Source organism: Manduca sexta, chromosome 19 (genome assembly GCF_014839805.1).
Source record: "Manduca sexta isolate Smith_Timp_Sample1 chromosome 19, JHU_Msex_v1.0, whole genome shotgun sequence".
Taxonomy (NCBI): domain Eukaryota; kingdom Metazoa; phylum Arthropoda; class Insecta; order Lepidoptera; family Sphingidae; genus Manduca; species Manduca sexta.
The window spans coordinates 13,384,085-13,409,461 of record NC_051133.1 but is presented as its reverse complement, the minus strand read 5'-3'; the positions used below and the strand labels follow the sequence as shown (position 1 = coordinate 13,409,461).

At 44.7% G+C, this 25,377-nt stretch overlaps 3 protein-coding genes across 3 annotated transcripts in view; 1 reads left to right on the top strand and 2 right to left on the bottom strand.

The window, feature by feature from the left end:
• Positions 1–675: 675 nt before the first annotated feature.
• Positions 676–11,058, top strand: LOC115450032 (PHD and RING finger domain-containing protein 1). The gene is made up of 11 exons (XM_037440545.1): positions 676–1,080; positions 1,161–1,697; positions 3,296–3,391; positions 3,615–3,986; positions 4,083–4,397; positions 4,486–8,391; positions 9,087–9,166; positions 9,211–9,566; positions 9,719–9,813; positions 10,601–10,729; positions 10,812–11,058. The coding sequence occupies exons 1-11, from the start codon at positions 949–951 to the stop codon at positions 10,914–10,916; spliced, it is 6,123 nt and encodes a 2,040-aa protein (XP_037296442.1). The 5' UTR covers positions 676–948; the 3' UTR covers positions 10,917–11,058.
• Positions 11,059–11,106: 48 nt separating this feature from the next.
• Positions 11,107–17,240, bottom strand: LOC115450033 (lysosomal aspartic protease). Its single transcript, XM_030177940.2, has 9 exons — positions 17,027–17,240; positions 16,847–16,940; positions 16,507–16,633; positions 15,673–15,915; positions 15,218–15,327; positions 14,992–15,078; positions 14,434–14,590; positions 13,345–13,551; positions 11,107–12,221 (listed from the first exon to the last, which is right to left on the bottom strand). Exons 2-9 carry the CDS (start codon positions 16,906–16,908, stop codon positions 12,060–12,062), a joined length of 1,155 nt encoding a protein of 384 aa, XP_030033800.1. The 5' UTR covers positions 16,909–16,940; positions 17,027–17,240; the 3' UTR covers positions 11,107–12,059.
• A 1,540-nt stretch (positions 17,241–18,780) lies between these two features.
• Positions 18,781–25,377, bottom strand: part of LOC119189851 — a 7,455-nt gene continuing 858 nt past the window's right edge. The window contains exons 2-8 of the mRNA XM_037440532.1: positions 24,246–24,494; positions 23,557–23,863; positions 23,028–23,323; positions 22,490–22,692; positions 22,266–22,304; positions 21,827–21,999; positions 18,781–21,184 (exon numbers count right to left, since the gene is read on the bottom strand). Of these exons, the coding sequence (XP_037296429.1) occupies positions 20,861–21,184; positions 21,827–21,999; positions 22,266–22,304; positions 22,490–22,692; positions 23,028–23,323; positions 23,557–23,863; positions 24,246–24,494 (1,591 nt within the window). The 3' untranslated portion in view covers positions 18,781–20,860. The remainder of the gene's footprint in view (positions 21,185–21,826; positions 22,000–22,265; positions 22,305–22,489; positions 22,693–23,027; positions 23,324–23,556; positions 23,864–24,245; positions 24,495–25,377) is intronic.

Below are 25,377 nucleotides of genomic sequence, written 5' to 3'. Positions count from 1 at the left end.
ATTCCATTGACCATTGTTCCATAATATTATTCCATTGTTCCATGACGTGATAAAGGTGAGTCAGTCGCCATATCAGGCACAAATTCAAAACTCTGGAGACCGGGCTGATACTGATCAGAAAAATCCAATATCACTTTTATAGTCTAATGGTTTCCCCTGCTTTAAGTTGAAAAAAAAAATAAAAAATGTGTAAACTGGATTGTTGTTAGAAGTAAACACAGAAATGGCTCAACTTAATGGGATGAAATTTTGCCCACAGTGTAAAACCGCGATGATTAAATACGCGATTTATATCGATATTATAAATCACTACAAGACCACTATCATTCGTTCGTGGATAACTCTATGAACGAATACATTCGTTTTACTCGGTTCTGCATAATGTTACTAGCCTACAAAAATAAAATTTGTATGCCTAAAGGCTAGATCATAGACAAAATTAATTAAAAACTGTAATTCAAAATTGATATAAAAGTATGAATTATTCCACAGAACAGTCCATTTGAGCAACACAAAATTGAGGCAATCTTATATTTTTATATCAACGAAATAAACTATAATATGCAATGTACACCATAAAGTGTATATTTTCTGTTCAGTATCTTTTGTAGGCTCTAAAATAGTTAGAATTTATGTAGTAAATTGTTTATGGTAAAAATTTACAGTACTGAGTGCAGCACTGTTTGTAAAAAAAAATACGAAGGAAAATGGCCGATTAACCATCGATAGCGGCTTGCTGTCAAAATATTAATATATTTTTCAGATATCGCATATGCCATAGTAATTTATATTTTAGCATTCTATGAAGCGCATTGTCAGGTCGACCGAATGAAGTTCTACGGCTCGGTTTCACTTGACAGCATAAACAAACCGCGAAGGTCGTTTACACCTTTGCTAGTAGCTTCGTGTCGCGCTATCTGATTCCTCGACGCCTTCGGATCCAGCGGCATGAGTGACGAAGGGGACGACTCGCCACCGCGGCCCAAGCGCCGCATCAGGGCCGTGACTGTGCTGTCGTCCGCGTCGGACTCGGATACTGACGATGGCGTCGTCGCCGCGACACGTCGAAAGAGATTGAGGGTGAATCATCGAGATCCTTGAGTTTGTTTATGAGTGTGAAGATGAGCCGAGCATAGCAGTGACTTATCTATGGGTTGCAGGTGGTGAGTGACGAGGAATCTGACAGCAGCGGCAGTTTGGTGGTGCGTACCGGCACGCGTAGTAGACGAGCGTTGCCGCACCTCCGTGACTCGGATGGCGCCAGCGATGCAGCAGCGAGCGCCGCTAGTTCGCGAACCGAAAATGCTCACGATTCCGACACGCGCGCCAGCACTGCAATCTGTCTCCCTTCCGCCAAGAGCGAGCCCGGAGCTAGTTCGCTCGCTACTCAACGCTCGTCATGCGGTTTCACGTCTGACGGCTCAGAGGGCAACTCTGAGAAGTGTTCTATATGTTTGCTACGGTTCACTGATCAAGAAGTGGGAACACCAGAAACATGCGAGCACATATTTTGCTTGGACTGTATAACAGAGTGGTCAAAGAATGTGAACACATGCCCCGTGGATAGGATCACATTTAATTCAATAGTAGTGCGAGCATTTGCAGGGGGCCGAGTCTTGCGCTCTGAGCCTGTCACGGTGATGGAGCGCCGGCCCTCCGTGGATGTGCTGGTTGTGGAGGACACTACTGTGTGTGAGGTGAGCGCTGCCACTCTCACCATGGCCTTTATACCTACTGACATGTGGCCATCAGGGTCAATGACCTTTGACAGGCTTCTTTCACATGATACACATAGACTTAACATTTAAACTTGCATTTGAAGATGTGGAATAAAATGAAGTTAATTTATTGATACATAATACTGTATTGTTAATAATCTGAATAGTATTGTCAGTGGCATAAAAACCATTCAGTTTCTGCTGGTATGAAGTAAGGACAGCACATTATGTAATGTGGGAAATACTCTGACCTGCATGACTATGCTTTCCAATATCTTGCAAAGTGATAAAAAGTAGAAAAAATATGAATAGCCTTTTGCTTTGATTCACATTAGTACTATACAAGTGATACAATTGATCTCACAATTCCTTAAGGTCTGTATCACAAACCACAATGATCTCCAATGATTGCTAGCGGAGGCTATTCATTACTTTATTAACTACAGCTCTATGTATTTGGCCATTATCATAGTAAAAAACCCATCAAAGTTCGCACTTGGGTCTGAAAATGTGAATTTTCAAGCTCATCTACTATACATCCAATAAGAAAGGCTGCAATACTTCTAACAACTGTCTGTCATAAAATATACCTTTATAGTTGATATTTTATTTAAAGAAATTATTAACCATTTTCACCAAAACTTCCATAATATTTGGTGTTTGAGTGCAATAAGGTCTGAGCTAGTCAAGAGATAATTTTTTACTACTACTAATGATGACATTATGTGCGTACAAACATTATAACAGGTAAATATATTCATACAATATTAAGACTGTGAATAATGTGTTGAGTAGGTGTTGTACATAATTGCTGTTACATATATCTAATGGAGTGAAGTGTACTCCACACACACATATGTAAATGTCTTAGGTACTCATGCCAACACATGATAACTCTATAAATTTATGGACAAAATATAAACATGCATGGCACTGCAGAATATAATTATATTAAAGATATTCATCAATTCCAATGTGTTGTTAAAATAACTGAAATTTTTCACACAAGTTTATAATACAAAGTTTTCTAAATATTTCAACATAACAATTTGACCCTGTTATGCCAAAATGTACCAACCCTCAAGTAATCCAAAAATAAGTTATTCATATTTAAGACACAATTAATCCAAATGCGATACTTTACTGTCCAGCAAAACACACCAACATCTATTAATATCTGTCACAAATAAATATGTGTGACCCAATCCACATTTTTTTTATATATAGAAATAATCAGCTGTAACAAATAAAAATCCACAAATGTTGTTTCAAAATATTTGCTACATTTTGGTAAAACTCAATCCAATTGTTGTGCTCATTCGCTTTTGCATCTTTATTCAGCCATTTAAAATGCACCACATGCCTAAAGAAATTAAAATGGCATCAAGAATATTTAATACTTAAAATACTGCAAGTTTTATATTTAGCTTATTACAAATTGTGCCATATATATGGAACTTGAGACTGTAATGAATATAATATTTTTTGTTGTGTTTTAGTTATCATATTGAGCAAATAAACCTTAACTTTCTAAATTAAATTTTCTAAGGACTAATTATTCACGAATGCGTAAACAGATCTGTGGCAGGAGCGACAATGAAGAGACAATGCTTCTCTGTGATGGTTGTGACCTCGGGTACCACATGCAGTGCCTCACTCCGCCGCTTGGTCAGGTATCACTTCGGCATATTATACACATGGGGGGGCTATCCACATTGCAACTACTACTGTAAATATTTACTCAGACTTGAGTCATTACTTGTTAACTCATCGAATTTAATGCATATACTACCAAAACTTCGTGGAACGGTCATCAGGTGTTGCCACGTGAATAGTCCCTTTACATGCTTCACTTCCGTGTAACGACGTTGATCACTGTCAACAAGCCATTCGCAGGTGCCCGAGAACCAGTGGCTTTGCCCGAATTGCGACGCAAACCTGCCGGATGACTTGATCCCAGACATCGACGACATCGACGAGTACATACAGATGGCACAACTGCTAATGCAGCGCTCGCGCCCGCGCCTCGACGAGCCCTCCACGTCGAGCGGCCGGCGCGGCGCCCCCGCCCCCGCCGCCGCCTCCGCCCCGCGCTCCTCCCGCGCCGCCCGGCCCCCCCGCGCCGCACCCCGCCGTCGCCGCCCCGCGCTCCCCGCCTCCCGCAGAAAGCGCGCCGGAACCACTACGATCATCATAGAATATGAAGAAGCGGAGAACGGCAAACGTCCCATTGTTAAAAGGGTGAAAAGGAGAGTTAAGAAGAGAAAGGTACGTTTTTATCGAGTGCCACGAAATAAATGATTAATAATGATGACAGTGTACTGGCAGACACTAACACGGTGTGGTGGGTTTGGTTCGCCGCAGCCCAGGAAGCGGCCGACGCGCACGGCCGCGCGGCGCTCGCACGTGCGGCAGAGCGTGCGCGCCAAGCTCAGCAGCCTGCGCGCCGAGCAGCGCCTGGAGGCGGCGCAGGTGGCCGGCGCCAGCGGCGGCTCCGGCAGCGCCCTGCAGGACCTGTGTGCGCGGCGCCACCGCGCCGGCATCCCGCCGCTCAGCATCCTCGGCAACCCTAACCAACTGGATTACTTCTCCGAGGAGGAGGAGCACGGCATCTCGCAGGGATCCGGCGTCGCCGTGGCCGTGCGCCCCACCTCGCATATACTCAACAGTTATAGACAGGTTGGCTCGTGTGTTCGATTCATTCATTTTATATTGTATCATACAAATAGAATCAACAACAATTTCTTACGTTACAATGATATTACAGGCGAGAAGAAAAATGGTGACAGTGTCATCACCGCAACACGCCACCTCGGCGCCCGATATACTCTCTAGTATTCTAGAGAGCCAAACATTACTACACTCAAAGAATTCCATACTCTCGGTATCCGTTGACGGAAACGTAAATATTAAGTTAGAAACTCGCGAACAGAGAGTTGGCAAGAAACCTTCGGAATCGACTAAACACGATTCGAAAGTTGATGTCTTAAAAGCAGAGGATGCCACCAGGAAGGTGCCCTCTTATCCCGGCCAGTCTCGAGGAGGCGGCTGGGGCGGGGGATACCGCGGTAACTACCACCGAGAGCAAGGAACCACAGGATTCGGCAGAGGAAGCTATAATGAAGGTAATTACGGGGGAGGATACCAGAATCGCCAGGGAAACTCTTACCAGAACAATAACGCGCGGCCAGAAGAATCAGACACGTACAACAACTACGCCAGAAGACCACACCAATACTCGCAGAATGACGACTCCGCCTTCGATCGTAACAGGCGGCACTCCGACATGGGGCGTGGACCGAGTCATAGTCAACAAGGCCCACAGAACCAACGGCAACATGACCCCGGGCGGTACCGCACTGGGTCTTCCCCCTGGTACCAGTTTGGTGCCGCCCCCGCTCCCGGCCCAGGTCCCGCACCCGCTGCGCACCATAGACATTCCTTTGGAGGCTTCGAGGACCCACTCGATATGAGAACGGGACACATCCCCCACCACACATCGGGAGCCAAGGCCGGCGACGGATTTGCCGACGACGCACAGAGACGAGAGAGGATGCAGTCCTACCGGCCCCTGCCGGAACCGCCAGTATTTAATTTCGACAAAACGCGCGAAATTGATAAATCTGAAGACGAAAGAAGCGATTCGAGTTTGGTCATCGACACTGATAAGTACGACCCCACCGAGCCCACGCGCGATGACGACAGCGGCGACGAGGAGAAAGTTTCTTTGCCGTTGACAGAGCCCCGAGCTTCTCCCTCGCCACCCGAAGTGGCCGCCGCGCCGGCGCCGCCTGCGGCCGGCCCCGAGCCGTCGCCGGCGGGTGCGGAGGAGCCGGCGCAGCTGGACGTGCGCAGTGCGCTGGCCAGCATCGACGCTCGCGACCTCGGCGTGCCGCCCAGCGTGCTGGACAGCGCCGTGCGGCAAGTCCTCAAAGAGCACCGCGACCTGCTGGCGCCGGCCTCGCGTCCCCACATCGCTAGCGATGACGACTCTGATGGCGACTGCCCCAACTTCTCTATATACTCTGCAACAAGCGTGCACATCGCGAACAACACTAGCGTTCTCGGACCTGAGACGTTGAGTGACCTACCACAAGACAACCTTGAGGACCTGGTCCAGGAGGATGACACGCCAACGCCGGAACCCGACCAGCCCGAGTCCGAACCCGAGCCCGAGCCGGAGCCAGAGCCAGCTGATTCGGAGCCGCCGACGCCGCCGCATAAGCATATCGCTCCAGATACTAAAGTTAAGAAAAAATCTGAAGAAGAATATAACGAAAAGGTGTCGAAGCGGTGTCCGATTACAACGAAGACACGTAATCCCATCAAAATCAAATTGAACACGCCATCACTGATCAAGCGGCATGTGTCGCTGTACGAGGCGGAGGAGGAAGACTCGGGAGACGCGCCGCCCGTTGACCGTGACCAGCCGCCTGATGCTGACGCACCCATCACCGCGCGCCGAGGTTCTCCAACTGACAAAGATGACACCGAAGATCCTACGAAAGGTAATAAAAATGACATAAGCATAGGGACTCCAGAAATAACCAAAGAATCCGAAGAATTACCTTCCGCCGAGGCAAAGTTAGATAAAAAAGAGCAAAGTGGCGACATGACGCCGGAGCCGCGTGACACGCCGCCCTCGACCCGCGAGAAGTGCGCGGACGAGACACAAGAACAACAGCAGGAAAACCTTGACACAGACGGATTAGAAGAAATGCTGAAAGAGACACTAGGGGAGCAGGACGAAAACGAACCAAACTCTGACAATGAATTTCATTCCGACGACGAATCAGAATCGGGAGCACTCGAGCGTCCCGCTTCAGAGTCACCTAAGGAAACACCAGTGGAGCCAAACGATGATGCACTGGAAAAGATGACCGAGTCTATCAGCGAAACCGAAGACGAGAGGAGTTACACGCCGTGCCTCGACGAGAACAAATCCAAGGACACCTCGCTAGAGACCGACAAAGACAAAGGAATAGAGGGACTCGATACAGAAATGATTTCCGAAGACGAGGGTAATGAAATGTTTTCCGAGGAGGAGCGAGCTCGATCAGAACCGTCACGCGTCTCCCCGCCGCCGCGAACTTCGCCCGCGCCTGCGCCCGCCGACCGCTCCGACGACAAGAAGGAGGCGAAATCGGAGGTGGAGGTCAAGAAGAAGAAAAAGAAAGAATCTAAAAAAGAAGTCAAAGACCGCGGAAAGGGCAAAAGGAAAACTGACGTCACCTTCCGAAAGCTAAGCAAGAATGGCAAAGAGAGAAACTATAGGGAAAGAGACAAGGACGGCGTCGGCGATCGGGAGCGGCGCGACTCCACCGACTCCGTCGAACGTGAGAAGAGAAAACGGAAACGCAAAGAGAAACGGAAAGACCTCGAGCGGTACGACGTGCGAACCGTCGTCAGCGAGAAACGGAGGAAACGGAAAGACCCGTTCGGCCGCGACGTGTCGCCGCGCGCGCGCTCGCGCTCCCCCTCGCTGTCGCGCTCCCCTCCCCCGCGCGCCTCGCCGCCGCGCCGCGCCGTGTCGCGGCTGCGGCGCACCACGTCCCGCGCGCCGGCCGCGTCGCGCGTCTCCGCCTCGCCCGCGCGCCGCCGCCGCTCCGTGTCGCCGCGCGCCAGTCCGTCGCCGCCGCGCGCCGCCCGCGAGCCCTCGCCGCGCCGCCGCCGCCGCTCGCTCGAGCGCAACAAGCGCGTCGAGTCGCGCCGGCGCCGCTCCGCCGAGCGCGCTCGCAAGCGTCGACGCTCTGCCAGCGGCTCCAAGAGCCCGAGACCGAAGTCCACCAAAAGGAAGAAGCGCGCACGGTCCGAACGACCCGCGTCGCGACGTCGCTCCCCGCGCCGCAAGTCGCCGCGCAGGAGACGCGCGCGACGCCGCAGCGCGAGCCGCGTCGCGGAGGCGTCGCCTGTTAGAGCGCTGGTGCCGGCGGTGGTGCCGCCGGAGCCCGCGGGCGGCTGGTCTCCGGGCTCGGTGGACTCGCGCCTGGCGTCGCCGCGGACCCCGCCGCCGGTGCCGTCCGCCGACGACGCGCCGGCGCGCCGCCGCAGGGACCCGGAGCGGACGCGTCACAGGAGACTCCGAGACGCCGGTGGCGCGTCAAAGGAAGTGTTCACATCGGGCGACAACATCCTTGTTAGCGTCAGCTTCAAGGAGCAGGAGCGCGACGGCGACGACGATCGACGCGAACGGCGTCGAGAGAGGCGGCGGCGAAGAAAGCGGGCTCCGGTGCCCGAGCCGGAGACGGGGGCGGCGAGACCTGTCGCCATCATCGATCTAGAGCGATCGCCGTTCCGTGAACTGACGCCGTCGCCGCGCAACGTGATCGTGTTGAGCGACAGTGAGCCCGGCGAGCGGGAGGGCGGTCCGGCACCGGAGCCCGCGGCCTCAGAACCGGTCGGACCGAAGACTCCGCCAGAACCGGCCGCGCCGGAAGTGGCCCCAGCTCCGGAAACGGAAGAGTCGCGCGGGCCGAACACGCCGCCCGAGCCGCCGGATTCGCCGGACGCGTACGACCCGTACGAGCCCACGCGTTCTGCGTCCGCATCGCCGTCGCCTTCGCCGCTGCCCACAAGTCCACCGCGTACCACCATCACGCTCGAGACGGCGCAGAAGACCAACATGTCCGCGGACGAGGTGCTTGACCGCCGTCCACTCTCACCGATAGAGAAGGTAAGTATCGCATCCTACGACAATTTATACACTCTAGATACCAGTCGTTGTGGAATTTGGATATTGTTATTTATATTAAAATAAGTTTTGCCATGAATTATGAGTTTACCTATCGATATAAACGAATACATACATACATACATAACAGCAGGCATTTATCCCCGAAGGGGTATGCAGAGGCGCAACTAGGGCACCCACTTTTCGCCAAGTATGTTCCGTCCCATGATGTGATAGGGGGCGAGCCTATCGCCATATCGGGCACAAATTCCAGACTCCGGGCTAATACTGAGCAGAAAAAACCCAAATATCACTGCCCGACCCGGGCATCGAACCCAGGACCTCAGAGCGCTATTGTACCGGGCATGCAATACAACCACGCCACCGAGGCAGTCGGTGAGTGTAAACGAATAATTGTTTGAAATATAGTTTTATCCTCTCACACACTTATTCATTGACGTTTTTTATCTAAGGACGAAGTAAAGCTGTAGTATACATGGGAACACTGAGAAACAGACTTGTTATGACAGTTTTACTCCGACCTTAGATAAAAAACGTCTATGTATAATTTTTATTTTTTATTTTATTCAAAAGGAACAGAAAACAGTTACAATAAGGGGGTAAATCTTTGATTCAATATAAATACGTCTTTAAAAAAAAACATAATAAATAAATAATGAATTGGGTCGGTGTTACAGGTGATGGCCCTGCTGCAATCGACGCGCGAAGTGTCGCCCGAGCCGCCACCCGAGCCCCCCACGGCGGCGGAGGCGGCGCCCCCCGCGGCCGCTCCCCCCGCGCCGTCGGCGAGCGCGGCGGCGTCGGCGCCCCGGCCGCGGCCGCGCCCGCGCCCCCCGCCGCCCACCCGGGGCCGCCCGTGCGCATCGTGCTGCCCGAGCCGACGCGCGCGGCCCCGCCCAAGCTGTTCCTGGCGAAACCGTCGCCGATCAAGTCGGACCCGATCAAGCCGATGCAGGTGGCCAAGCTGCCGCGTCCGGCGCCGGCCGACTCGCCCTACTCGCCGGGCTCCAGCGACTTCGGCGAGCTGTTCGAGCCGCCGCCGGGCGGGGGCGGCGGCGGGGGGGCGCGGCGGGACCCGTTCGACGCGCTGGCGCCGCGCACGCGCCGCAAGCGCAACGCCGCCGCCAAGGTGCCCGTGAAACTCGACCGCAACAAAGGTACTACTTAATTACTAAAATATTCTTTGATACGAAAGATTATAGGCATAGGCACTTTTTGTTACTGTCATGTTTATTGTTACCTAAATCTCACCATTGTAGAGTTCATTTGGCAAAATTATGTGACCATAAATGTAATAATGCTGGCACAGGAAAAATGCAAGTGGGTGTGAAGATCGACGAAGACAACCTGAAAATACTAGATGACTTGCCCAGCTCCGCCGTCGAGATGCAAGTCAAGAGCAAAGTGAGTGACAATATTGATACATTTTGTACCGACAGGTTTAGCAGCTTCATATCCGTGTCAAATTTGTAACAAACTCAATAATTGTATTTTATATAATTGTCAACTTTTAACTCTTAACTAAATACAAAATTTTATTATGTTTGAAAGCTAATTATGTATAGTCGTATTTCCTACAAAATATATGGAGAAAGTTTTTATTATTTGTGCCTTTAAAAGCACTACCGCTAATGGTCCCATAGCCTTGATCCTTATAAGCAACAAAATCTGTTGGGATCAAAAAAGTTTTTATGTAAATTGCAAATTTTTATTTATAAAGCAGATAATGCTGATTTTGATATCTTCAAAATTATGGACAGTCTCATAACAATGTTTCCTTGTATCTATGGCAATTAAAGTATATGCTCTTATTACTGCCCTCTCCTAAAAACTCACCCCACTTACCAATACTTGAAAGTATTGTCTGTGATGTATATATAAACTGCTCAAGTATAACTTGTATACTTGAGCAGTTTATATATACATCACAGACAATACTTTCAAGTGTAACCTTATCGATTATTATCAAATCTTTATCCTTATTGATTACTTCTCTATATGGAGTATAAATAAATTAAAATAAAATATGGCATCAAGAAGTGGTACTCCTATGTATCCACAGTCCGTTGTAGCCCGTTCGTAACAAGCACGCCTGCCCGTGAATACGAGTAAAATAATTCACTAATTTGAATTGCATATTTCCATTCGCGGCTAATGACTACATGTATGATGTAATGTGTTTTTGGAACAGTTCCTGAAGAAGCTGAACCGGCAGGAACGCGTGGTGGAGGAAGTGAAGCTGGTGCTGAAGCCGCACTACAACAAGAAGCACGTCACCAAGGAAGAGTACAAGGACATCCTGCGCCGCGCCGTACCCAAGGTAACCACGCGCCACGCATCCACCGCGTGCATACTGCACACTGCCTTCTCGATCCGAGCTTTATATCGAACGAATGTTCCAGATCTGTCACAACAAGTCCGGCGAGATTAACCCGACCAAGATCCAGGCGCTCATCGAGGCGTACGTGAAGAAGATCAGAAAAAAACACAAACTCGGTCTAGTGTAGGGCTCATAGTTATAAATAGTTAGCATAGTGTAGGATCGGGAACTCATGTTCCCTCAGATTATTGTAATTATATGTATGGACGTTTTATTTTACTTAAACTTTTATTTAATGAAACAGACTAATTATATTTGTCCAATCGAGATTTTGTCTATTTTTTAGCATTTACACGGTGAGCAATTAAAACACCAAAAATGTTTATATATTTTATTTCAATAAAGTGCAAACAGTAACAAAACGTCATGGTAGAATCGGTCGCAGCTTAACGCTCGTTTACATTGACTAAATGTCTAAACAAGCATACTCTTCTACATGTGGCTATAGTTACAAATCATATCGACCAAATAATATTAACTAAACAACAATATTCATCTTTATCACTAGTTGGTGAGTGTAAACTAGCCCTACAGGTTTCGCGACCACTGCACAGAGACAAGGCGTGCGGGTTGCCGCGCGTTCACTCACAGACTAATCTGCAACACTATAGTTACACTACTACAAAATATTTGTAATGTTTCGTTATAATCGCCCGCGTCTAACTAATACATTATGTAGTACATGCGTCAGCGTATCTTCCTTTTACACAATATTCCGTTCGGCGAGTTGCAGGCGCGGACCCGCCGACCTGGACGCGTATTGAATGGAAATCTCTGCGCGATGCCACTGAATATCTGGCCGAAAACACTCATAGCTTGTATGCAAAATAGGGGCAATCCTGCCACTTTTATACGACAGAAGCTATGCAAGCAAAATCGGTGCATGTAAATATAATGAATACCTAAATATGCGTTAACTAAAAATCATCTTGAATCTTGAATAACTACGAATATTGCTCGACTTCTTATTTATTTCACTAGCTAAAGCTATGTACTCCCTAGAAGAAAATCGACACAATATGACGCTCAACATGTATGGAACAACAGCGCGTGCTATCTGCCTTGAGACGAACGTGGGCGACACGCGGTTTGATGGGTTTCCACAGTATGTTTTATTTGTTGTAAATTACACTCCTTATAAAAATCGATAGATTCTAGATAAATATTATTACTGTTCGTGACCGGACATAGCTTTCTGTATTATTGCTTTGCATGTTACGCGTCAATGTTGGGTCGTGAGTGAATTGTTGCGTGGTGTAGGTGAGGCGCGTCAGACGGCGGGCGCGAACCCGATGCGCTTGTTGGCGACGTCGAACTCCGTGTAGTACTTGCCGATGAACACGTCGCCCAGGATCCACAGCGGACCGTTGGGCGGCGGGATGTCCAGCCCCATGAACCCGGACAGGCACACTGTTTTGCCGAACTGGCTCACCTGCGGAACAATCACATTATTCGTTTTTATTTTTCGTAATATCTGAATAACTAATTATAACAATTTAATATTTTGAAGTTCGAACACAAGAATGCTTGACGGCAGAAAAGACAAAATGAACAGTAACCCAAACAAGACGTTTGTCTTGTTACAGTTGGGTTAAACAATACTCGGGCATTGCATATGGGATGATGTGAGTAAACACGAGTATCAATTTAAAACCACGCTTCGTGACAAGAAATCATGAGCTGCTCTAATTTGTTTACATAAATATTCACACATCTAGCTACTAAACGAAATTTGTCTCTAAATTGATCATATCTAAAGTTTATTGAACTCTACCAAAAGATACACTATCAACATTATCAGAGGGACTCATTCGAGGTCAATGAACGCATTCGATAGTTCTATTTGGAAAGAAACAAAGACTTGTTTTATTTAAGGTTGCAGTTTAACACCATAAAAGCTGCGATTTTCAATTGTAATAAAATATTTCTAAGTATAGATATTCTTAATCATAAAACCAATACAAATAAACATGGCCATGCATCTACACAATGCCTCAACCACCTAATTTCTATGTATGATGAAAGGTTGTCATATATATTCCTACTCTTGTACTCTTTCCAATGATGCATTGAAGCACTGTACTTTGTTATATTTATATTGCAGAAAAGAATAGCATAGATTTTTTAAGACTTAGAAGGCAAATGAGCTAACAGTCCAATTGATGGTAAATGGCCACCATTTCCATGGTTTTCGCAAAGCCAGGGGTTCAGCAGCAATCTACCTTAAAATGCATATTTTAATTATTGACGTCATGGCACCGAGACAGGACTGGAGGAAGTTTCAGCATGGGCATGGCCAGAAAGATCTCTGGAAATGCAGATTATTGACATCAGCATTCTGAGTGGAATATATGGATATTGCAGTGAAAAGGAATCGTCTGAAGGTAGAGAAGATATCATGGTACCATCTCGATCTGATCTTCAAAGTATTCTCTGTGGATTAAGCAACAGAGAATGTAGAGAGAGCAATATCAATATGGCCAACAGCTCCAAACTGTGCGAGGTGAGAGATGCGACTAGCTACAGTGTCGTAATGGTAGAGAAGCGGTGCTCACGCGCAGCACGTAGTCGACGCCGTCGAGCGTGAAGGTGTTGCCACCGATGCCGAAGCTGACGCGCGGCAGGCGCGGCACGAGCGCGCAGTCGAACATGAACTGTCCCAGCGCCAGCGGCGTCGCGCCCAGCGCCGCGTTCAGCGCCGCCACCTCCGCCACCGGCCCGCCGATCAGCGAAGTGCCCGTGTCCGCGATCGCTTCGCACCCCTGTACACACACACACACACACATCAATAAACATATCACACCAACCGCTTGTAGCCAACATCATGCTGAGATTACATTTTAAATAGTCATCATTTAAACTCAATAATGGCAATAACTAATACAAGACTGGGCTGCATATTTTTACGATGACTTTTTACCCAATAGGGGACCGGACTCATTTTTGTTCTTTACTATTATCAAATATTTACATAATATAAATTATAACACAGAAAGAATTATTAAAATCCGGTAAGAAATCAATAAGTTATAAGTATTTGAATTTCGGTGGAAGGGGTAATTAACAAGAAACAGAAAAGAGATGAAATAGCCACATGTGACGTCATCGGGAATTACGACGCGTGCGAAAGAAAGAGATGAAGCGATATCCCTACTTCGCGCCCACTTCTGCATATTACAATATTTTAAATATGAATTATTCACTCATTTTTTAACCAATTCTTATGCAGTTTTCGCAGGAGTGCTTCTTTTTCGTGTTATTAACCATTACATACAGAATAATGTACAAAATCAAGCATAGGCCGGTCCCCTATTACATTTGCCTTAAGAGGGTAATGTTTTTTCCTTGAGTGCTTTGCAAACTTTTTAAATCTTCTTTAATCGTAAAACCCTGGGCGGTTCGCTCGTTCAGCACCACCTGCTACCACTGGGTAATTTTATTTGCTAGGTTGGTAACAAGGAAGGATTTTTTGTATTAAATTTGTTAATTATTATACTTGATAGAATCCATGTTGTCATAAATAGGTGATGTTAATCCCGTCTCTTTTTATCCATAGCAGTCTATTATTTAATATATACAAAATCTTAAATCTATCATTATTTGTTACTTAGATTTGATAATTCACTCCCGACAGTTCTACAGACCTTAGCGCAGAATTTCTGTCCCTTGACGGAGACAGAGTCCATGTGGAATTGCCAGTAGGTGGGCTTGTCTACATTCACGTAGGTGAAGTTGCCGCGGTAGTGCGCCGGGTCCGACCCGCCCAGGATGATCTCGCCGCCTTGCGTTGCCGAAGGGTCTCTGCAGTTATTATTACCAACTATTAAATCTGCACTTTAAAGTAGGATAAATAGAAGTACGTCGTCTATAGTAGAATAGCAGTCATATTTTGTATAATTTTAAAATGTATGTAGATATAGTAACTTTGACTTTTTGGACGACCCACACCTCGGTCCCGCTCCCACCGCGGCTATGAAGGCCGCCTCCAAAACAGCAGGAGCAAATTATAATATAAAAATCCGCGATAAAATTCGTAAAATTGTTTTATTTAAATGTTTAACATTCGTGTAAACATAAGAAATCATAAGCAAATCTCATGGCCAACTTAACAAAAAAAATATGCTGCTGATCATTCTTTTTTTGTTGCCGTATAAGACAAACAAGTAAAAGGTCCACGCAAAAAATCTGATAATAAGATTAACCTGTTGAGATAGAAGGAAAAGACTGGTTGTACGAGTCCCTGCGCCACCATGTTGTCGAATACGGGCGGCACGCCGTCCACGGAGATGCTGTAAAACAACGCCAATTACAATTTACACAATCATTACACTTCATAATATAAATCGTATCATGAACTGCATAAAGGTTGCAGTATAATATTGATTAAAATTAATGATCTAGTTATGTATGTGTAATATGCAGTTTTACCTGCTGAATGCCATGCCGAGGATGCCGTCGAACTTGGCGGCCACGAACGCCAGCCCCGGCTCCGACATCGCCTCCGCGAACGTCTGCGAGCGCACCGACAGGCCGCCCACCTACACCATCGCCACCCATATGTTACAATTACTTAGAGAACAAAGGATATAACAGTGATCTCCATATAAGGGATGGTTTGAGTTATTTGACTTTAAGCTTTATATTAAAACTGTGGTATTCTAATACAGTATGTATCTCTGAAAATACTATCAAACATATAAAAATATTTCACTAGTAGAAAATTATGAAACCTGAATCTTATAACATGTACTTACATTCTTAGAAATGGGCATTAAAGCGGCTAGAGCCACAGTTAAAACTGTTTTAGGTACATACAAAATAATAGCTAAAAATTCAAAGATAACATGAGGATGAAATTCGACACCTATGCTGATGATACTCACAGTGACATCATCGGTTGAGAGGAAGCCAGAGAGGCTGCCTGAGCCGTACTGTATGGCAAACTGCGTGCCGTTGGCGCGGTATGTCTTGGACTTAGTGCTGTCATACTTGTTGTGCACTAAACAAGCAATGTTTGTGAGGTGGCACTTTTTAGAGGGCACCCACAAGTTTGAAGAGCCCGTGTCGAAAACCACCTTGAAAGACTGTGGCGGCGATCCGATCGAGATCGGTCCGTAGTATTGTGCCTACACAAAAAGTTAACATATTGCAATATTCACTACCTCATTTACAAATATAAAAAAATTGTAAAACCAATAACAGGTACAAAAAATACTATATATGTAACAATATGGCCAACTTGAGTAATGTGTAAAGCTGTATATTTATAATAAACAACAGCATGATAAGCAACCGTGGTCACCAACTCCACCAGTCACCTCAACACAGACAGCGATAAACACATGAGGTCGCAGGTTATCATCATTTGTTCAAAACAACTTGCAAAACTGTTGTTTAATGTTTTGTAAATAATTCTAATGCAATAGAATGCCTGTCACATTAATGCTAGCTCAATTTTTTTAATATTAGATTGAGCAAGACATTGAATTCAACTATATTTTAATTATGATTGCATATTATGAATGTTATTCCTCCATTGATATGATGTTATGACTTCCATAACATATCCTTTAAAAAATAAGCCATTTTGGTATTATTTTGAACAAAGCTGAAAGTGGGTTAATTTTGATGCAAAATATTTGGATAATTTTTCATGCTTTGAAATGTTATAGGTACTAATTTGTTTTTCCCTACAGTATTAAAATTATTTGTCTCACATCAAGATAGTTGGAGAGCGGCTCCGGCGCGGGCCCTGAGACGGCGTACTTCACGCGCAGGATGTCCAGCTCAGTCCCCACTTCGTGCATGTGCTTGCGCACCGACTGCATGCGGTACAACGGCACCCTGACATTACATACATTCTTGTCACAAAGCACAAATTGATTATGAGATGCTGATACACTGAGATAGATAAAATCCTCAATAATTAGAAAAGAAATCTAAAACAAATTCTTTTACGCGCTGAAATAACAACAGCGAATTCAGTTCAGGGTAATGTTATGTCGCGTCTTAATGACTAAGCAGGTATGATTAAGCCCGCACAAAAGAAAAGCTTACCTGCTGAAGGCGGTCACACAGGTGACCACCGCAAACAGCATTATTACTAGGAATCGGCCCATTGTTAATGCAAGTCACCTCTGACCGCACCGCCCTGTCGAAAACACACAATGCTTACAAATAAATAATATGTCCTGAAAATGCCGGTACTTAACTATTAAATTATTTGAAGTTGTATACCGTTAAATGTAAATTATATCACTAACACAATAAAAATAAAAGACGCAGCTATACAACGCAACAGTCACGCATCAAATAAATCGAATTATCCAATTAAAAAAACTGCAGCGCAATATTCAAACTTGACAGTTGTTATTTGACGTAATTGACAATTGACATACGAAATATAAATATAATGAAAAGTCGGGACGGAAGAATGAATGAGCAAGCAGTCATTTCATATTTCATTTTCATTATGGCGATACCTCAAGGTCCATTTAAGATTAAATTACTATTTAATAATTATTTACCCAGATTAAAGGTGAAACAAAATGTATGAAAATGGACCTTGAGGTATCGCCTTATAGAAAAAATACCATTCATCTCCATTTTTCTTATTTATAATAATTGTTTCTAATGCAAATATATGAAGTCTCAGAAGTATAGCCCATACAGCCAAGTTGTTATAAAAAAAAATCTTATAGTTTTACTTTCTTCGACCTTGCTCCTTAGATTTTTGTATAGGCTTACCTAAGGCAAAGTTTGCGGCGGCCACCGTAGAATCGTCTTTATTTCTAATAGGGTTACAATCTACATGATAAAATACAATTAACAAAATCGGTTAACTGGTTTAACAGTAAAAGTTACTTTCATATATCTATACTTCTATACTGTATATTACTCTTTGTCTATACTAAGTAAAATATTATAAAGCTGAAAAGTATGTTTGTTTGAAAGCGCTTCTGTCAGGAATTATTATTTCTTCAATTTTAAATTAGTTTCTTTTAGTAGTCGGTAGCCCATTTATCGAGGAAGGCTATAGGCTATATAACATCACACTATGACCAATAGAAGCGGCGCAGCGAAACAATGAAAATGGAGTACGCATAAACGGAGTAATTTATTTCTTCTGAGAGTTTTAGTTGCGGGAGCTGCGTAAACGGTTAAAGTTTCGCTACAATCATGTATTCTTCAACGGATTCTTCTGAAATTTGCTATGGAGGTAGTTTTAGATTCTTGGAAAGACATAGGCAACTTTCTACCCTAGGAAAATATTTAGCGGGACTACTATCTGGAATACTCTTTCACGCGGGCGAATCCACGATGATTAAAAATATAAAAACGCGTTTTTATATTATTGGAGAATGTCCAGCTATCACTCTCGACAATGATGGATGAATCAGTCATTAATTGATGTTTTATTTTCGGTATATGGGGATGTGGATGTAGGTATGTTTTACATAATTTTATGTGGGTGAGTGCCCACATAAATATAACCAATATTTCGAAATGATTCATTTCATTTTCAAAATTACTTATAAATAATAACCTTTATAACTAAAACTTTTTGGAATTAAATAATAGACAGAATAACGCACATGTTTTAATTATGTCAATTAACAATTATTAAGATTTACCGCCAAACGGGCTTTACATACATTTTCTACAATTTTGTTATTTATTACAATGTCCAGGACAGCTGCCCGAGTCGATAATTTGACACACGAATGTGCAATACGCGCAGCTCATAGCGAGCGCGTACTTGCGCCTATATTACACTACACGCGGCGCCGGCGCATGCGCGGGGCCGCCGACAGTGGACACGGCACTTATTTGTTGTACACAATAAGGCACAGATATAAAAAGTTAAACATTCCACAATTTCAACTACATACAAATTTACAACCCACTTATATATCTTATAAGCCTATTTCGTAATTATTTTTATATTTACAAAATTTTAAGTTACAAAATATTCACTTTGATTATTTTAAAAATTTATCATTCAAACATTATTACTTAATACAATAGTGGGATGTGTAGTGTTGTTTTACGGTTGCAACATTATAACATTTACTTACGAACCAAAGACTAACATAAACAGCAAAGAACTTAGTTGTAGTAGATTGTATGTACATAGTTATCGCAACACACAACTAATGTATGCTATTGTATTTAATTTAATAAAAATGTGTTTACTAAGTTTATAGAAATAAAACTTACAAAATATATAACTCCTGCCTTACTGATCGGACATGAAAAAATCGAAGGCGGCACCAAATTGTTGATACGACCTCGGCCGGGTGATGTATATTCGAATGGAGAATATGAATGACACACGAGTGAAGCGACGCCTGCGCCCCACACTACATAATACTTTGTGTCATACCATTTGACAGACAAGGACATACATTTTTATTTAAAACACCTAGTATGTGTAACTTCGCGTGAAATATATTATCTATATTATACTTAAAGTATTTATCAAGGAAACAGCTTCCAGGCTTTTTCGGACATAGAGGAGCCTGTGTGCTACTAATAAATTTAATAGTTCAAGTTAAAAGGTATGTTAAATTAACACCGTTAATTAAATATAATGTGTGTTACTGGTAAATTACATTATATATACATATATTTCTTAGATAGTGATATAAAAATTTGTACATCGTAGTATAGTATAAATTTTGATTAACACCAAATGACCTGCAGTTCGCAGCTAGTTCGTACTTTGGTAAAGAGGACGGTACACTTTGTATCCAAAGTTAGTGGTAATTTTATTAGTTTAAACTTACATAAAACATAATAACACGAGTACAGCCGAGGCCGACATGTATAACATGAACATTAACATTTCACCGACACAAACACTCGCGACACTGCCTCGTGACTGCCTTTAGGCTGCAAAGATATCGACGTCTGACAAGATTGGTTCGTACGTACAAAATTCACTAGAGTGCACCACGGAGAATACGGCCAATAGCATGGAATGTGACTATAGATATACTAGCGTGCCGGCCGCCGCCGTCCACCGCCGCGGACACCCGTCTTTTGGGAATTGGCCTTATACACTATGTACAGGACTATCGTTACATCACAAATCCAACTAACATTACTTATGACGACATAAAACATGTCTACATCTTACTTCTATATTTACAAATTATTTACAAATATTATTTTATATTTTGGTAATTTAAATTGATTTAGTAAAAGTTATTTAAAAAAATGATCCAACCCGATTTAAAAAAAATAGCTTCATTAAAAATGGATTTTAGTAAAGAAATATAGTCGCGATAAGTTCGAGCATGTCTGATATGTATTACATTAATAATACTGGTAAATGTCTCACCGTCCCGCTCACGCACTTTACCTATTGTGAAGGCGCGATTTACCTACGCGGTTACATGATGCACTGGAAATATTTACATCATACAGTGGAGAGATCACAGTCCTAATGCTGTCTTATGCCATTAAATGCAATGGCTGAGCCTTCATCCAATTCAGTGAGGCTGGCTGTGATAAAATTACGTTATATAAAATATTTTCAATACACACACTTTGTCCCTGGACAGCCTCTTTTGATACTTGTAAGTGTCCTAACTTAACCGTCTAACAGGCTATAGCACCGTCTCAAGTATACAACCACACCCTCACGCACATACAAACAGTCACGCGTTGATTGCACTCAGTTTGGCTAAACTTTTTCTACATACAACAACAATGATCATGCAGAAAGAAAAAGTAAAAAACATTGGCCACATGAACATACATAATCAGACTAGCGTCGTACAATTCTCATTGCTAGTATTATTTCCACCAGAATTAGTCAATTCAAGTCACATCACATATGATATGAATTTATGTTAGATAATGCTCAGCAAACCCAAGAGTTTAGTCCTTGTGTGTCCATGTTTGGTATTTGCAGTTAACAAGTTTTCCAGCAAAGCTGCTTTTGTGAACACCAACTTTATTGTCACCCGGGCTTGTGAATACACTCATAACTCTCGTGTTATCTATCACGTTTAATATGAGAACGAGTATCACATAGTCAGTAGGAGTGCAGGAGCGACGCGTCTACCGTTGGAAGTGTTCCCGTGCCGTGGCGCAGTACAGCCGCTCGTCCGTGGAGAGCAGGCGCACGGAGAAGGTGCCGGTGGAGAGCGGCGCGCCCGGCAGGATCTCCACGTTGCCCGCGTTGGCCAGGAACAGCGTCGCGAGCAGGATGCGCGACACGTCTGTCTGGTGCTTGACGGTGGCGTCCAGCACGGCGGTGAAGGGCGCGGCGCCGCTCGCGGGACACGCCGCCAGCACGTCGCGCGCCAGCGCCCGCACGTGCAGCGCGCGCGCGCCGCCCGCGCCCCCCGCGCCGCCCGCACCACCCGCCGCCGCCCACTCGCTCTGTTCATTGTAAAATAGGATGTTTCTGAATTATACTTACACTATGTATATCAGTTCATAGGACTCTAAGAGATGCTCAGAAAGCTTTGTGAAGCCTTTTTTACAGCAATTTGAACCCACTACACCTGATGGTAAGCAGAGTAGGGCAAGATAAAGTATGCCAGTTGTTGCCAATCAACACAGTTGAACCGACTTGTAATGACTTGACTGAAACTGGATATACAACTTATCACAGACAAAGTTACATGGCCCACAATAATTAGTTTTTATTTTTTGTGTGCATTGATCACCATCTAGTCGGATATAAATAACCTACCACCAGCACTCATCTTAATGATAGATATTTAATATGAATTGAGATACATTGTTGCATGTTTAAAAAATGTGCAATGATTAGTACCTAACTGACAACTGTACAACATCATGGGAATGCGGCGTCAGTTTGTAAGACTAACTTAGATTTTATATAATTTATAGCATTTTATTCTAAGATTTGTTAAAATAAATGTGTTGTTGTCATGCAATTTATGATGATTGCTACTAGACTAAACTAAATTAAGCATTAAATAAAATAATAACACATTATTTTTATATGAACTATCCAGATATTGAGTATATATTGTGAATGATGTGTGTACTGACGTTGGCGGAGGTGTTGACGGACAGGTCCTCGACGCGCGAGTGGTCGGAGTCTCCGAGGGAGCTCTGCTCGAAGAACCCGTCGTCGTCGCTGTCGGGCTCGCGCGCCGCCACCGCCGCCGTCGCGCCCTCCGCCGCCGCCAGCGCCGCCTCCGAGCTGCTCCAACCGAGGAACCCTGGCACACCGTTACATAAATTACATACACATCTTTACACAATAAGTAATGCTACACCACATGTATCAACTAATTTTCACTACAAAAAATATACAAATTATAGGTGAGGATAGAATGTCAATCTCCACACGGAAAGATCGTGAACATAAACAATTGCCATACAATCTACAATTTCAATTCAAAGTATTCCAGTATGCTGAGACATTTCTGAACCGCAATGCAGACGCGACTGTCTGCACGAGTGTGAGTCTCTAATCAACACTCACCTCCGATGTCCGCGTCCGAATCATCGAATCCGCGGAAGGCTGCAAAAGATAAAACCGGTCACGTCACGAAGCCAGTTTAAACAAATGCACCACGACTTTATATCAATGCTCCCAACATTCATATACACGTCCCAATCGTGACCTTACACTGAGGTACTAGTTTTGTGCTGTGAGTATTGAGAACCAGATGGTCTTTCCCGCAGCACCTAGCTCAAAACAAATACTTGTGTATCGGTCGAGGAATTGTGATTCGCAGATGGAACTCGCGGGTTCGTTACCGGCTGTAAGCGTTGGATGACTCACCAGTGTTAGGGGCTGCGGGTGGTGTGCTCGCAGGCGCCTGCGCTCGGCAAGGATGCGGCTCTTGCGCCGCTCCACCACGTCCGAGATCCATTTACTCGATGCTGAACTCTTGCACGCATCGCAGCTGCCGCTTTAACTCTGAAGCAATACTTCGCTTTAGCAATTAAACCAATGGTTCACATGTTGAAACGACTTCCTGCTGGAGATACACTACATCTTTCCACACATTTCCTTTACTTAAAATTATTTATTTAAAACCTCTGTTGTGTTCCAGTTCAAAAGTACAACTGGTAGCCAGCGAATAATCACTGGGTTCACTGGGCGTTATGAGACTTACATTTCAAGATGACAAGGCCAGAGCAGTGTAATGCAGTTATTACTGTTTCTGGGTAGTAATGTCACTTACTTTCTACTCATAATGAAGATGGCCATAAAGTGTTGTTATTGATTCACCTTTACTGATTAAAATTTTGATCCTCGCCGCCTACAATTTCGTCGATTTTGACGTCGCTTCTTCTCTTCCTTTGTCTCTTGAGCGGCGAGGGCGTGCGGTCCGGCAGCGGCGTGCTGGCGTGCAGCGGCGGCGCATGCGCGTCCGGCGACGGCGAGCGCTCCCGCAGCGGCGACGGCAGCGGCGGCGGGGACGGGGGCGCCGCCGCCTCTATAGCGGCCTGCAGCTCCACCAACGATATCGGGTTCAAAATAGACTCGCTCGATGACCGAGGCCCTTCCAGCTCGTCAACGAGGTAACCATCCTGAATAAATTACACATGAAACATGCATATAAATTTATTTACAACCTACCTATATGGGTGATACTATTATGAATGGGCTGTGGATAAGTGTGAAAAGTTACATTGTAGGGCTCAAATTATTTCTTCATTATCTTATGTATGTCAATCATTAATAACTCGCATTGGACTTAATGTTAATAATAAAAGATAACATGTGGATGTATTCGCTTCCAAAAGTTGTGCTTCATAATGACCTGCAGTCTCCAAATGACGTGGAAGTCGGAGGGCAGTCCGATGGGCTCGCCGGCGTAGTCGTGCAAGGGCGCGTCGCCGTCGGCCAGCACGCGCGGCTCCAGCTCGATGTACATGCGCGGCAGCGTGGGCGGCGGGCGCGGCGCCGCGGGCTCGCGCCGGGCCGCCGCGCTCGGCTCCAGCGCCACGCGCCCGAACCGGCCCGCCAGCCCCGCCGGCCCCGAGGCCCGCCGCCGCCGCCGCGCCGCCGCCGACCCGCCGCCCGCCTCCGGCGACTCCGCAGCGCCTGGCTCGCGACCCGCCTCCTCCCTGCGGTCACCACTCATATCAATTTACATTTTGTTAGTTCTTGCGACTACATCGCGTCCCCGTGTAAATTTATTTTCCGGGATAAAAGTTCCGCTTGTATATATTATTGGGATAAAAATAACCTATAGCACTCAAGAGTTTCTAATTTGTAAAAAAATAAATAAAATCAGTTTAGTAGTTCCTGAGATTAGCACGATCAAACAAACTTCAGCTTTATATTATATTATCATACGTAAAAGCTACTGATGAGATTCTAAGTGACTCTTGTCAGACCAGTATGCATATCCTAACTTCAGTAGCATCATCAGCTCCTAGGTGTAGGTTCAGTAAAGCAGTTGTACATCGGTATCTATTTGTTAAGTAAATAATAATTAATTCTCACTGAGTGCCATTCTGCAAAGAGTCGCTGACGTTGAGCACGTGCTGGTAGAGGAAGTCCACCTTGCGACCGTAGAGACAGGCCGAGTGCTGCAGCAGTAGCGCCAGCTCGGCGTAATTAGGCGCGACGCCGATGGGTGACGCGCCGCCCTCCTCGCCATCCTCCCCCGCCTCCAGCGCGTGCAGACCCGCCTCCGTCAGGTATTCCTCCAACAACTGCAATATGACAGATTGCGCCTTCGTTACGCTTAACTTTTTTTAGGTTACATTTTTTTACCTGTTGTTAAGCACCACATACTAACCAAAAACAATACCAACTCCACTCCTGCACCGTGCGAGCGCAGTACTTGCCCCTCGGCGATAAAGGCGTGAGCGTGTATTTATTTGTGTTTATGTTGAACACCGTTTTGTATTCACACACTTTATATTCCAAAGTGCTCCATGGTTCATAGTACAGGTCATCTTTAAAACATCAAGTTAGCCTTTTGTAAAGACAATACATTATTATCTATTCGCTAACATTGACTGCAGTCGTCACAAATCATATTGTGTTCTTGTAAGAATTTAAAATTATTGAAACACGTCTGGCGAGTGCGCTATAATGTTCCCGATGTTAGAAAAACATGACCAACATTTTAAGTCTGTAAAATGGTTAAATACAAAAATACATAATGATTCTATAAAGTTTTTTTTTTTATACTCTATTATGCATGTTATCTTTGCACAAAACTGTGTAATCCACAAATAGAATACATTTATGTGTTTACACAGTGTGCAAGTTCCATTGTAATAAAGCCTGCATAGATAATATATTTTACAAGTGACTGAGATCATCCTTTTGGGTTCATTGAACCCATATGATTAGACAAAATAGGAAATCAACATTGTCTTTTTGTAGACTAGCTTGTACTAAAAAGGACATCATACAATTTATGTATTTGTTGAATAGATTCAATTCAAGGCCAAAAACTTGTACTGTAATATTTAAAACTACACAATATTGCAATCTTATGCATAGCATCATACTTTTCTCCTCTTTGGGGCTAGTCGTCTGCTTTCGCACACTTTTGTGTAATCACAACCAGATCAATGGCTGTAAATCAAGAAGTAAGGTTTTATACGGGATCCATTTTAAT

Coding starts and splice junctions, on each gene's coding strand:
- LOC115450032 (XM_037440545.1), top strand. CDS start 949: ATGAGTGACGAAGGGGACGACTCGCCACCGCGGCCCAAGCGCCGCATC. Junction 9,814..10,600: donor AGATGCAAGTCAAGAGCAAA/GTGAGTGACAAT, acceptor TTTTTGGAACAG/TTCCTGAAGAAGCTGAACCG. Junction 10,730..10,811: donor TGCGCCGCGCCGTACCCAAG/GTAACCACGCGC, acceptor CGAATGTTCCAG/ATCTGTCACAACAAGTCCGG.
- LOC115450033 (XM_030177940.2), bottom strand. CDS start 16,908: ATGGGCCGATTCCTAGTAATAATGCTGTTTGCGGTGGTCACCTGTGTG. Junction 15,328..15,672: donor TCTCAACCGATGATGTCACT/GTGAGTATCATC, acceptor GCGATGGTGTAG/GTGGGCGGCCTGTCGGTGCG. Junction 13,552..14,433: donor GACAGAAATTCTGCGCTAAG/GTCTGTAGAACT, acceptor GTGTGTGTACAG/GGGTGCGAAGCGATCGCGGA.